Source organism: Chionomys nivalis, chromosome 5 (genome assembly GCF_950005125.1).
Source record: "Chionomys nivalis chromosome 5, mChiNiv1.1, whole genome shotgun sequence".
Lineage (NCBI taxonomy): Eukaryota > Metazoa > Chordata > Mammalia > Rodentia > Cricetidae > Chionomys > Chionomys nivalis.
In genome coordinates, this window is record NC_080090.1 from 46,144,844 (window position 1) to 46,158,670 (window position 13,827).

The window sequence follows — 13,827 nt, forward strand, 5'->3', positions numbered from 1 at the left end:
AAATGTGGAAATGATCCTATCATTTTCCATGTCTGTATGCCAGAGATCAGTTTCATTGGTTCTCTCTTCTCCATGGCCATGTATCCATTGCAATACCCCTTTCTTAATAATGATGCTCTCGCTCAAGTAATAGAATCTTTTTCTTCTGCAACTGCCAAAATAAGAAGCTTTCTCTTCTATGAATGTGCTTCTTCTGTTGTTGATATCATAAACTGTGTTTGTGGCCTACTTAATAATTCATCACAAGAGATGAATATTGATTAAAGGAGGTTGCTGGAAAAGGAAATATCCTTTAAGGTTGAAAGTGTTGGGGATGGCACATGAAATGCTTTCTTCTTCATCATGGCTCAGGGGAAACACCCATGCACCTGTTGGTGAGCTGGATAATCATGTATCAGAGCTCATGATTCAAGTATAAAATGATTGAAGAGAGACCTACCCTTGCTGTAATCTCTTGCCAAAATACTACTGTGTAATGACTGTTTGCTGATGATATGATAGTTTGCATAAGCAATCCCAAAAATTCTACCAAGGAACTTCTACAATTCATAAACATTTTCAGTAATGTACCAGGATACAAGATTAACTCAAAAATATTAGTAGCCCCCTTGTACATAGATGTGGCTGGGAAAGAAATCAAAGAAACAACACCCTTCACAATAGCCACAAATACCATAAAATATCTCAGAGTAACTCTAACCAAACAAGTGGAAGACTTGTATGACAAGAACTTTAAATCTTTAAAGAAAGAAATTGAAGAAGACACCAGAAAGTGGAAAGAACTCCCATGTTCTTGGGTAGGCAGAATTAACATAGTAAAAATGGCAATCTTACCAAAAGCAATCTACAGATTCAATACAATGCCCATCAAAATCCCAGGAAAATTCTTCACAGACCTTGAAAGAATGGTATTCAGCTTCATAGGGAAAAGCAAAAAACCCAGGATAGTCAAAACAATCCTGTACAATAAAAGAACTTCTGGAGGTACCACAATCCCTGACTTCAAACTCTACTACAGAGCTACAGTACTGAAAACAGCCTGGTATTGGCATAAGAACAGACAGGAGGACCAATGGAACCGAATAGAAGACCCGGATATCAATGCACACACCTTCGAACACCTGATTTTTGACAAAGAAGCAAAACATATCAAATGAAAAAAAGAAAGTATATTTAACAAATGGTGCTGGCATAACTGGATATCAACATGTAGAAGAATGAAAATAGATCCATATCTATCACCATGCACAAAACTCAAGTCCAAATGGATCAAAGACCTCAACATAAAGCCAGCCACACTGAACCTTATAGACAAGAAAGTGGAAAATACATTTGAACACATTGGCACAGACCACTTCTTAAATATAACCTCAGCAGCACAGACATGGAGATAATTAATAAACGGGACCTCCTGAAACTGAAAAACTTCTGTAAAGCAAAGGACATGGTCAACAAGACAAAATGACAGCCTACAGAATGGGAAAAGATCTTCACTAACCCTACATCAGAGGTATGATCTCCAAAATATACAAAGAATTCAAGAAATTGTTCATCAAAAGAACACATAATCCGAGTCTCTGCTGTGATCTCCTGGACCTGCTCTGCCTGCGCCCTACTTCCCTTTCTCCCTGGCTCATTGGGGCATCCAGGAGTTCCTGTGTAGGTGCCGAGTAGTTTCATCAGGACGGGTGAGTGTGTGCTATCCTGGGGTGGACGGTCCCGGTAGAGAGCACAAACGCCCCTCCCCCAGCTCCTGCTGCAGGGCTTTCTCTCCTACACACCCGCCCCCACCCCCACCCCCAAGCCTGCCTTGTCTGCAAGGTCCTTAGCTGTGGAACAGTTTCCTGCCCTTTCACTAAGGCTACCAGCCCAGACCAGTGAGTGCCTGACTAGAGGGCAGGCCTCAAGGTCCCCACCAGGGGAAGCAGGCCCCTGCTGCTGGGGTTGCAGTCTCTGCTTGTGATCTCCTGGACCTGCTCTCCCTGCCCCCTATTTCCCTTGGTCCCGGGCTCATTGGGGCCACCAGGAATCCCTGCATAGGTGCTGAGAAGTCCCATCTGGATGGGTGAGTGTGTGCTATCCTGGGGCGCACTGTCCCGGTAGAGAGCACAAACGCCCCCCCCCCCCCCCAGCTCCTGCTGCAAGGCTTTCTTTCCTACACACCCGCCCCCCACCCCCACCCCCAAGCCTGCCTTGTCTGCAAGGTCCTTAGCTGTGGAACAGTTTCCTGACCTTTCACTAAGGCTACCAACCCAGAGCAGTGAGGGCCTGACTAGAGGGCAGGCCTCAAGGTCCCCGCCAGGGAAAGCGGGCCCCCGCTGCTGGGGCTGCAGTCTCTGCTGTGATCTCCTGGACCTGCTCTGCCTGCGCCCTACTTCCCTTTCTCCCTGGCTCATTGGGGCATCCAGGAGTTCCTGTGTAGGTGCCGAGAAGTTTCATCAGGACGGGTGAGTGTGTGCTATCCTGGGGTGGACGGTCCCGGTAGAGAGCACAAACGCCCCTCCCCCAGCTCCTGCTGCAGGGCTTTCTCTCCTACACACCCGCCCCCACCCCCACCCCCAAGCCTGCCTTGTCTGCAAGGTCCTTAGCTGTGGAACAGTTTCCTGCCCTTTCACTAAGGCTACCAGCCCAGACCAGTGAGTGCCTGACTAGAGGGCAGGCCTCAAGGTCCCCACCAGGGGAAGCAGGCCCCTGCTGCTGGGGTTGCAGTCTCTGCTTGTGATCTCCTGGACCTGCTCTCCCTGCCCCCTATTTCCCTTGGTCCCGGGCTCATTGGGGCCACCAGGAATCCCTGCATAGGTGCTGAGAAGTCCCATCTGGATGGGTGAGTGTGTGCTATCCTGGGGCGCACTGTCCCGGTAGAGAGCACAAACGCCCCCCCCCCAGCTCCTGCTGCAAGGCTTTCTTTCCTACACACCCGCCCCCCACCCCCACCCCCAAGCCTGCCTTGTCTGCAAGGTCCTTAGCTGTGGAACAGTTTCCTGCCCTTTCACTAAGGCTACCAGCCCAGAGCAGTGAGTGCCTGACTAGAGGGCAGGCCTCAAGGTCCCCGCCAGGGAAAGCGGGCCCCTGCTGCTGGGGCTGCAGTCTCTGCTGTGATCTCCTGGACCTGCTCTGCCTGCACCCTACTTCCCTTTGTCCCTGGCTCATTGTGGCATCCAGGAGTTCCTGTGTAGGTGCCGAGAAGTTTCATCGGGACGGGTGAGTGTGTACTATCCTGGGGCGGACGGTCCCGGTAGAGAGCACAAACGCCCCTACACTAAGGCTACCCAACCAGAGCAGTGAGTGCCTGCCTAGCGGGCAGGCCTCAGCAACCCCCGAAAGGGAGTGCAGGCACCTCCAGCTTGTACTGCAGTGTCGCCTGTGTTCTACTCGACCCCGCCCGACCCCTTGCATTCGGCCTTCTTTACGCGGGTCATTGGAATACCACGCATCCATGTTTTGGTGTTGAGGAGTTCATCTGGAAGGGAACGGTTCCTGCCCCTACACTGAGGAGATACACCTAGAGAGTTAGTCACAGCAAAGACTGGTCCAAGACATCAGGCCTCTCCTGGCTCCATTTGAAGGAAAAGATGGGCAGGCGCCAATGCAAGAATTCCCCCAACAACTTGAAAGGCAACGTGACATCACCAGGATCCAGGAATACCGAAATGAGAAGTGTACACCCTAATCCAGAAGAATTAGAAGAATTCGACTCAAAAGTGAATTTTATGAAAATAATAGAGGACCTTAAACAGGAGGTGAAAAACTGCCACAACCAATTAGAGATTACAAACAAAAAGGTAGAGGAAATGAATAAATCTCTCAAAGATACCCAAGAAAACCAAGAGAAACAAGAAAAAGTAATCAAACAGGTAAGGGAAACGGTTCAAGACTTGAAGAATGAAGTGGAAGTAATAAAGAAAACACAAACCGAGGGAAGGATGGAGATGGAAAATTTGAATAAACGAACAGGAACTACAGAGACAAGTACCACCAACAGATTACAAGAGATAGAAGAAAGAATCTCAGACACTGAAGATACCATAGAGAAAATAAACACTCTCATCAAAGAAAACAGCATAACCAACAAATTCTCATCACAAAACATTCAGGAAATCTGGGACACAATAAAAAGACCAAACCTAAGAATAATAGGGATAGAAGAAGGAGAAGAAGTACAGCTCAATGGTCCAGAAAATATATTTAATAAAATTATAGAAGAAAACTTTCCCAACCTTAAGAAAGATATTCCTTTGAAGGTCCAAGAAGCATACAGAACACCAAATCGACTGGATCAAAAAAAAACATCTCCTCGTCATATAATAATCAAAACACAAAACATACAGAATAAAGAAAGAATATTAAGAGCTGCAAAGGAAAAAGGTCAAGTTACCTATAAAGGTAAACCTATCAGACTTACACCTGATTTCTCTATGGAAACCATGAAAGCCAGAAGGTCCTGGATAGATATACTGCAGAAACTACGAGACCATGGATGCAAGCCCAGACTACTATACCCAGCCAAGCTTTCATTCACTATAAATGGAGAAAACAAAATTTTCCAGGATAAAAACAAATTTAAACAATACGTAGCCACAAATCCAGCCCTTCAGAAAGTAATTGAAGGAAAATCACAAACCAAGGAGTCCAACAATGCCCACAATAACTCAGACATCTAATGACCCTTCACCAGCACAACTTGAAGAAGGGAAACACACAAACTCTACTACCAAAAGAAGGAAAGAAAGAAAGAAAGGAAAAATGACCGGAGTTAACAACCACTGGTCATTAATATCACTTAATATCAATGGACTCAACTCACCTATAAAGAGGCACAGGCTAAGAGATTGGATACGAAAACAGGATCCAACATTCTGTTGCTTACAAGAAACACACCTCAACCACAAAGACAGACATCTACTCAAAGTAAAGGGCTGGGAAAAGGTTTATCAAGCAAATGGACCTAAGAAACAAGCAGGTGTGGCCATACTAATTTCTAAGAAAGTTGACTTCAAACTAAAATCAATCAAAAGAGATGGAGATGGACATTTTTTACTCATAACAGGAACAATTCACCAGGATGAAGTCTCAATCCTGAATATCTATGCCCCTAATATAAAAGCACCCACTTATGTAAAAGAAACGTTACTAAAACTCAAGGCAGTCATCAAACCACACACACTAATAGTAGGAGATTTCAACACTCCTCTCTCACCAATGGACAGGTCAATCAGACAGAAACCTAACAGAGAAATAAGAGGATTAAGGGAGGTAATGAATCAAATGGACTTAACAGACATCTATAGAACATTCCACTCAAATAAGAAAGAATATACCTTCTTCTCTGCAGCTCATGGAACCTTCTCGAAAATAGACCACATACTCGGTAACAAAGCAAACTTACACAGTTACAAAAAAATATCGGTAACCACCTGTGTCTTATCAGATCACCATGGATTAAAGTTAGAATTCAACAACAATGCTATCCCCAGAAAGCCTATGAACTCATGGAAATTGGACAGTCAACTACTGAACCACACCTGGATCAAGGAAGAAATAAAGAAAGAAATTAAAGTCTTTCTTGAATTCAATGAAAACGAAGACTCAACATACTCAAACCTATGGGACACTATGAAAGCAGTGCTAAGAGGAAAGTTCATAGCATTAAGTGCCCACATAAAGAAAACGGAGAAAGCACACATTGGAGACCTAATAGCCCACCTTAAAGCTTTAGAAAGAAAAGAAGCAGACTCACCTAGGAGAAGTAGAAGACTGGAAATAATCAAATTGAGGGCTGAAATCAACAAAATAGAAACACAGAAAACAATCCAAAGAATCAATGAAACAAAAAGCTGGTTCTTGGAGAAAATCAATAAGATTGATAAACCCCTATCCAAACTAATCAAACGGCGGAGAGAGAATACGCAAATTAACAAAATCAGAAACGAAAAGGGAGACATAACCACAGACACAGACGAAATTCAGAGAATCATTAGATCTTACTACAAAAACCTGTATGCCACAAAATTGGAAAATGTAAAAGAAATGGACACTTTTTTAGATAAGTACCATATACCAAAGTTAAACCAGGACCAGGTGAACAATCTAAATAGACCTGTTAGTCGCGAAGAATTAGAAGTTGTTATAAAAAACCTTCCCACCAAAAAAAGCCCAGGTCCAGACGGCTTTAATGCAGAATTCTACCAGAACTTCCAAGAAGACCTAATACCTATACTCCTTAATGTATTTCACAATATTGAAACAGAGAAGTCATTGCCAAATTCCTTTTATGAAGCTGAAGTTACTCTGATACCAAAACCACACAAAGACACAACCAAGAAAGAGAACTACAGGCCAATCTCACTCATGAACATCGACGCAAAAATACTCAATAAAATACTGGCAAACCGAATCCAAGAACACATTAGAAAAATTATCCATTATGATCAAGTAGGCTTCATCCCAGAGATGCAGGGCTGGTTCAACATACGAAAATCTATCAATGTAATCCATCATATAAATAATCTGAAAGAAAAAAACCATATGATCATTTCATTAGATGCGGAAAAAGCATTTGACAAAATTCAACATCCCTTTATGATAAAGGTCTTAGAGAGATTAGGAATACAAGGGTCGTTCCTAAATATAATAAAAGCAATTTATAGCAAGCCGTCAGCTAACATCAAATTAAATGGAGAGAAACTCAAAGCTATTCCACTAAAATCAGGAACACGACAAGGTTGTCCACTCTCTCCATACCTCTTTAATATAGTGCTTGAAATTCTAGCAATAGCAATAAGACAACATAAGAGGATCAAAGGGATTCAAATCGGAAAGGAAGAAGTTAAACTTTCATTATTTGCAGACGATATGATAGTGTACATAAGCGACCCCAAAAACTCCAGCAAAGAACTCCTTCAGCTGATAAACACCTTTAGTAGCGTTGCAGGATACAAGATCAATTCCAAAAAATCAGTTGCCCTCCTATACACAAAGGATAAGGAAGCAGAGATGGAAATCAGAGAAGCATCACCCTTCACGATAGCCACAAATAGCATAAAATATCTTGGGGTAACCCTAACCAAGGAAGTAAAGGATCTATTTGACAAGAACTTTAAGCCAATGAAGAAAGAAATTGAGGAGGATACCAGAAAATGGAAGGATCTCCCTTGCTCTTGGATAGGGAGGATCAACATAGTAAAAATGGCAATTCTACCAAGGGCAATTTATAGATTCAATGCAATCCCCATTAAAATCCCATCAAAATTCTTCACAGATCTTGAGAGGACAATAATCAACTTTATATAGAGAAACAAAAAACCCAGGATAGCCAAAACAATCTTATATAATAAAGGATCGTCTGGAGGCATTACCATCCCTGACCTCAAACTCTATTACAGAGCCTCAGTATTGAAAACAGCTTGGTATTGGTATAAAAACAGAGAAGTTGATCAATGGAACCGAGTAGAAGACCCTGATTTCAACCCACAAACTTATGAACACCTAATTTTTGATAAAGGAGCTAAAAGTATTCAATGGAAAAAAGAGAGCATCTTCAACAAATGGTGCTGGCAGAACTGGTTGTCAACGTGTAGAAGAATGAAAATAGATCCATATCTATCACCATGCACAAAACTCAAGTCCAAATGGATTAAAGACCTCAATATTAGTCTGAACACACTGAACCTGATAGAAGAAAAAGTTGGAAGTACTCTACAACATATGGGTACAGGAGATCACTTCCTACGTTTATCCCCAGCAGCACAGACATTAAGGGCAACATTGAATAAATGGGACCTCCTGAAACTGAGTAGCTTCTGTAAAGCAAAGGACACTGTCACTAAGACAAAAAGGCAACCCACTGACTGGGAGAAGATCTTCACCAACCCTGCAACAGACAAAGGTCTGATCACCAAAATATATAAAGAACTCAAGAAACTAAACTTTAAAATGCTAATGAACCCAATAAAAAAATGGGGCACTGATCTGAACAGAGAATTCTCAACAGAAGAAATTCAAATGGCCAAAAGACACCTAAGGTCATGCTCAACCTCCTTAGCGATAAGGGAAATGCAAATTAAAACAACTTTGAGATACCATCTTACACCTGTCAGAATGGCTAAAATCAAGAACACCAATGATAGCCTTTGCTGGAGAGGTTGTGGAGAACGAGGCACACTCATTCATTGCTGGTGGGAATGCAAACTTGTGCAACCACTTTGGAAATCAGTGTGGCGATTTCTCAGGAAATTTGGGATCAACCTACCCCAAGATCCAGTAATACCACTATTGGGAATATACCCAAGAGATGCCACATCAAATGACAAAAGTATCTGTTCAACTATGTTCATAGCAGCATTGTTTGTAATAGCCAAAACCTGGAAACAACCTAGATGCCCTTCAATGGAGGAATGGATAAAGAAAGTGTGGAATATATACATATTAGAGTACTACTCAGCAGTAAAAAACAATGACTTCTCGAATTTTGCGTGCAAATGGATGGAAATAGAAAACACTATCCTGAGTGAGGTATCCCAGACCCAAAAAGAGGAACATGGGATGTACTCACTCATAATCGGTTTCTAGCCATAAATAAAAGACATTAAGCATATAATGTGTGATCCTATAGAAGTTAAATAAGAAAGTGAACCCAAAGAAAATCATATAGTCATCCGCATGGAGAGGGGGAAGTAGACAAGATTGCAGGGCAAAAACTGGGAACTTGCGGGTGAGGTGGCATGGGGCAAAGGGGAAATGGGATGAGAAATATGAGAAGGGGAGGATGGGAGGAGCTCGGGGGATTGGGATGGTTGGGATATAGGAAGGATGGATACGGGAGCAGCGAAGTATATATCCTATCTAAGGGAGCCATCTTAGGGCTGGCAAGAGACTTGACTCTAGAGGGGTTCGCAGGTGTCCAGGAATATGTCCCCAGCTGGTACCTTGGGCAACTAAGGAGAGGGAACCTGTAATGACCCTATCCTATACTGATGAATTTCTTGCATATCACCTTAGAACCTTCATCTGGCGATGGATCGAGGTAGAGACAGATTCTCAATTTGGAGCAACGGTCTGAGCTCTTAAGGTCCAAATGAGGAGCAGAAGGAGGGAGAACAAGAGCAAAAAATCAGGACCACGAGGGATGCACCCACCCACTGTGACAGTGGAACTGATTTATTAGGAGCCCACCAAGGCCAGCTGGTCTGGGACTGAATAAGCATGGGTTGATTCCGGACTCTCTGAGCATGGCGGTCAATGAAGACTGATGAGAAGCCAAGGACAATGGCACTAGGTTTCAATCCTAATACATGAACTGGCTTTGTGGGAGCTTAGCCTGTTTAGAAGCTCACCTTCCTGGACGTAGATAGAAGACCTTCGTCTTCCCGCAGGGCAGAGAATTTGGACTGCTCTTCAGTATCGAGAGGGAGGGGGAATGGTGTGGGGGGAGGAGAAGAGGAGTGGGGATAGGGGGAGGGGAGTGGGGGGAGGGGGCAATATTTGGGAGGAGGGGAGGGAAATGGGAAACGGGGAGCAGGTGGAAATTTTAATTAAAAAAGAATAAAAAAATAAATAAAAGAAAAAAAAAAAAAAAAAAAAAAAAAAAAAAAAAAAAGAACACATAATCCAAAAAAAAAAAATGGAGTACAGACCTAAACAGAGAACTTGCAACAGAGGAATCTAAAATGACTGAAAGACATTTAAGGAAATGTTCAACATCCTTAGCTATAAGAGAAATGCAAATCAAAACAATTCTGAGATTCCATCTTACACTGGTAAGAATGACCAAGATAAAAAACACTGATGACAACTTATGCTGGAGAGGTTATGGTGAAAAGGGAACACTTCTGCATTGCTGGTGGGAATACAAGCTGGTTCAACCCTGTTGGATATCAGGGTGACGATTTCTCAGAAAATTAAGAAACAACCTTCCTCATGACCCAGTAATACCACTTTTGGGTATATATCCAAAGGATGCTCAATCATGCCACAAGGACATGTGCTCAACTATGTTCATAGCAGCATTGTTTGTCATAGCCAGAAGCTGGAAACAACCCAAATGTCCCTTGACCAAAGAATGGATAAGGAAAATGTGGTACATTTACACAATGGAGTACTACACAGCAGAATAAAATAACGACAGCTTGAATTTTGCAGGAAAATGGATGGAGGTAGAAAACATCAATTGAGTGAGGTAACCCAGACCCAGAAAGACAATTATTACATGTACTCACTCATAGGTGGCTTTTAAACATAAAACAAAGAAAACCAGCCTACAAACCCAATCCCAGAGAACTTAGACAACAATGAGGACACTAAAGAGACTTACATAGATCTAATCTACATGGGAAGTAGAAAAAGACAAGATCTCCTTAGTAAATTAGGAGCATGGGGACCTTGGGGGAGGACTGGAGGGGAAAGGGGAGAGGCAGGGAGGGGAACAGAGAAAAATGTAGAGCTCAATAAAAATCAATTAAAAAAAGAAAAAAGAGAATACTGTATAATGAACCCCATAAAAGGTAGAGTAACATAGCTGTCCCACCATGGGAAATGGTCTGCAAAAACCAGTTCATGCTCCTGGGACAGGTCCTGGTCTCACTGCCAGTCCCCCCCCCCCAGCATATCAAATTACATAACTGTCACCTACATTCAGAGGGTCTAATTTGGTTACATGCAGGTACCCCACCTGTCAATCCATGGTCCATGAGCTCCCACTGGCTCTGGTCAGCTGTTTCTGTGATTTTCCCATCTTGAGGGCTCAGTCATTAAAGGCTAGGCTCACAACCAAAATAGAACCAGTCACTTTCACAGAGCATTTTACCAGTTGGGAGAGAGTGTATGTAAGCGAGGGACGGGGTATTCAGCAAGAGAAAGGCAATGTAATTTCTCAAAATCTTCTCATACTCTTGCCTGCACCAGGTTCACTAACATTATCTCATGGATCAAAGCAAGTCACAAACCAGAGTGCTAGGGTTGCCTGCGTGGCTAATAATGTGAACACAGAAAGGGCAAAGGATTTTGGCATCTGAGTTTAAACAATGTACTGTAATTACCATTCTTCTAAATGATTATCTGGGCATACTATTAACTGTAAGTATTGTGAAGCTATTTTTCAATCTGGCTGTAGAATTAGGAGACATGAACTTGAGTCTGACTTGTTCTGTAGCCTTGAGAGAATGAATATCTCAGGGTCTCAAATCTTTATTTATATAAACTACTGACATAAGGCTGTTAGGAAGATTCAATGAGAGAATTAGGCAAATAATAATTATTATTTAGCATTTATATTACTCTAATTTTTTCATGTGTTTCAGTTCACCCAATTGTCACAGGTGTGTATGGTAAATACTGTTATCGCACTTACTCTGCAAAGAAAGAAAAAAAATGAAGATGCCTACAGAATTGTCCTTTTTTCTCGTTAGTAAGTGAGGCTGAGATTTGTAAACTAGATATTCTGGTTTCAGAGTCTAGCTTCTGAACATTATCTGCTACTAATGTCAGCATAAAGATAAGATAAAGCTAATTATTAATATTACAAAGTTATTTTAAGTTGTTTCATTTGAGTGAAACCAGTGCTCTAAAGTGGCTGAGGCTTCTCTGTAAATCTATCTGCCGTCATGCGGAGGGTTAGTCTTCAAACAGTCATTACCATGCAAAGGGATTTAAGTTATCACCTGAGAAATTCAGGTTATCATTTGAAAATTAAAAACTTTATCATAGTGTGTGTACATGAGAAAAATAAACATTGCAAACCATTGGCAGCCTACTACAAAGTTGGACAAGTGACTGCCATTGATGAGGACCAACCGCCAAATTGTCTGACATACAAGATAATCAGTGGGGACATCCAGGCTGTCCGAAGGTTCTGGATTCACCCTTTCTCTGGAGTGATTGAGCTCACCAGTCAGCCGGACTATGAGTCGGTCAGGCAATATAACCTCACAGTACAAGCTGTGGACTGTGACAGAGATTACCCACGGACTGCAGAGGCCACGGTAAGTAAAGAGACACAGACAGGGTTTGTGTCTGTATGACTGAGCAATGCATTAAGTTTCAAGTTATCACCTTGGGGAGATCAGGTAGGGAATGGAGAAGCTTGTGACGTTCTCCTACTGCTCAAGTGCTCTATAACTTTTGCAGAACTTCCCTTTCCAAATCTGAATGGGGAAGGAGGAATTGGCCAACTTCTCTCTCTGGTGTGAATGTGTTCTCAAAAGCATAGCATGAATCTTTATGGACAACAAAGATTTGAAGAAGTTGATATTTACTTTACCAGGTGAAAGAGGCATTATTCTGCTCACTTTCACCATACAGATGAGGAAACTGAGGCACAGAGTGCAGGAAATGTACCCAGGTGTTAATATAAGATCCATAGGCCTTGCACTAAATCCAGGCTGCTTCTACCTCAAGGCAATGTTTGCAATGTCATAGTATTGACGTGGAAGAATGTGTGTGTGTCTAACTTATTTTAGAAAGGCCAAAAGACTCTTTAAAGACATTAAGAATATGAGATGTATTTATTATGGGGGACACATTATTAATGAAGCTAAAGTTTTGCTATTGCACAAGGTTTTGGTTTTTATTTATTTATTTTTTGAGTGATTGTGTCACTGTGAGGAAAACATGAGACCTATTCACATCAATGATTAGAACAACTTTCAGAGGGCTGAGGGTGAAGCCTTGAGTCTGGGATTCTGAAGGTTTGCAGTCTTGGGATGATGCTCACGAGAGTGCTTGTTCACATGAGGTACCTTAGCCAGTTCCCTTATAGATGCTTAGAAGTCATGTTAAAGAAGAATTTGTTCATTCTTTCTTCCTCTTAATGAATATTTATCAAGTGTGTATGTACAGAATCGTGGGTTGCAAAAGTATAAGACATTGTCACATATGCCTTTGGGGAGCCCACTATGTCAAGCGCCAAGAGGGTCATGCCAATGACTTTGACTTCCCCGTATGAAAAAGGTGATAGATAGGTCTTCAGTATCCAGAAATGAGGGAACCATCCTCATCATTGTCACCCCCATCACTCTCATATAATTTTATTAAGAACCCAATAAAGTCAAGTGTTGTGTATGATAAGCTCTAGCTATATAGCTCAATCTCAATCCCACACTGCAAGGTAGTTTTGAACACCTCTTCTACTCCTTTTTAATGCAAGGAAGCATTTTATTTACACAGCTCCAGATGTCTTAGAACCTAGTTGAGGTTACTCAGCTCAGAGACAGGATGAAGTCTAGGCACCTCTTCTCTGCCATGTGCCCCAAATTCTTTTTTTTATCCTTTAGACAATCTATCTCTCTACTTCTCACCCATCTACTGCTAACAACCCAGCTGCCCCCACCCCCCCTCCTGTATTTGACCTGATAGAGCAGACTACTTCCTAGAACCATGTCTTTGCTTGTGGCCCTGAAGTCTGCCAGAATGCCTTCCGAAAAAGGCCCACTGCCTGTCCTATGGCCTCTTCATTTACTTCACATCCCACTGGACTAGGTTCCAGCATCATTCCCAAGGCCCACAGTGTTTGAATGTTCTGGGCCTGGCTATATTTAGCTTCTGTTCTTATTCAGTCCAACCACTCAATTTTCTTTGTGTCTCCCATACATCAAGATGAATGCTTATTCTCCAGCACTCACAACATCAGGCTGATGTGGATGAACACTATTGGGTAAACAATCCAAGAAGGAAGGACAAATTAAACCCACAGATTGCAGCCCAGAGAGGGGGTGTGGCGTGCTGTGTGAGAGAAGTAGGGAACAACAGTCTGGCAGCAGAGTCTCTAGAGCGGTAACTCTTCCATCGCTGTGACTAGACACCGGGCAAGGAGCAACTTAAGAGAGTGGGATGTGT

General features: G+C 42.4%; 1 protein-coding gene across 1 annotated transcript in view; it reads left to right on the forward strand.

The window, feature by feature from the left end:
* LOC130874124 (cadherin-related family member 3-like) overlaps positions 1 to 13,827 on the forward strand; it is an 88,477-nt gene that overhangs the window by 65,467 nt on the left and 9,183 nt on the right. Inside the window, exon 12 of the mRNA XM_057769122.1 lies at positions 11,743 to 11,975. Coding sequence (XP_057625105.1) covers positions 11,743 to 11,975 — 233 coding nt within the window. The remainder of the gene's footprint in view (positions 1 to 11,742; positions 11,976 to 13,827) is intronic.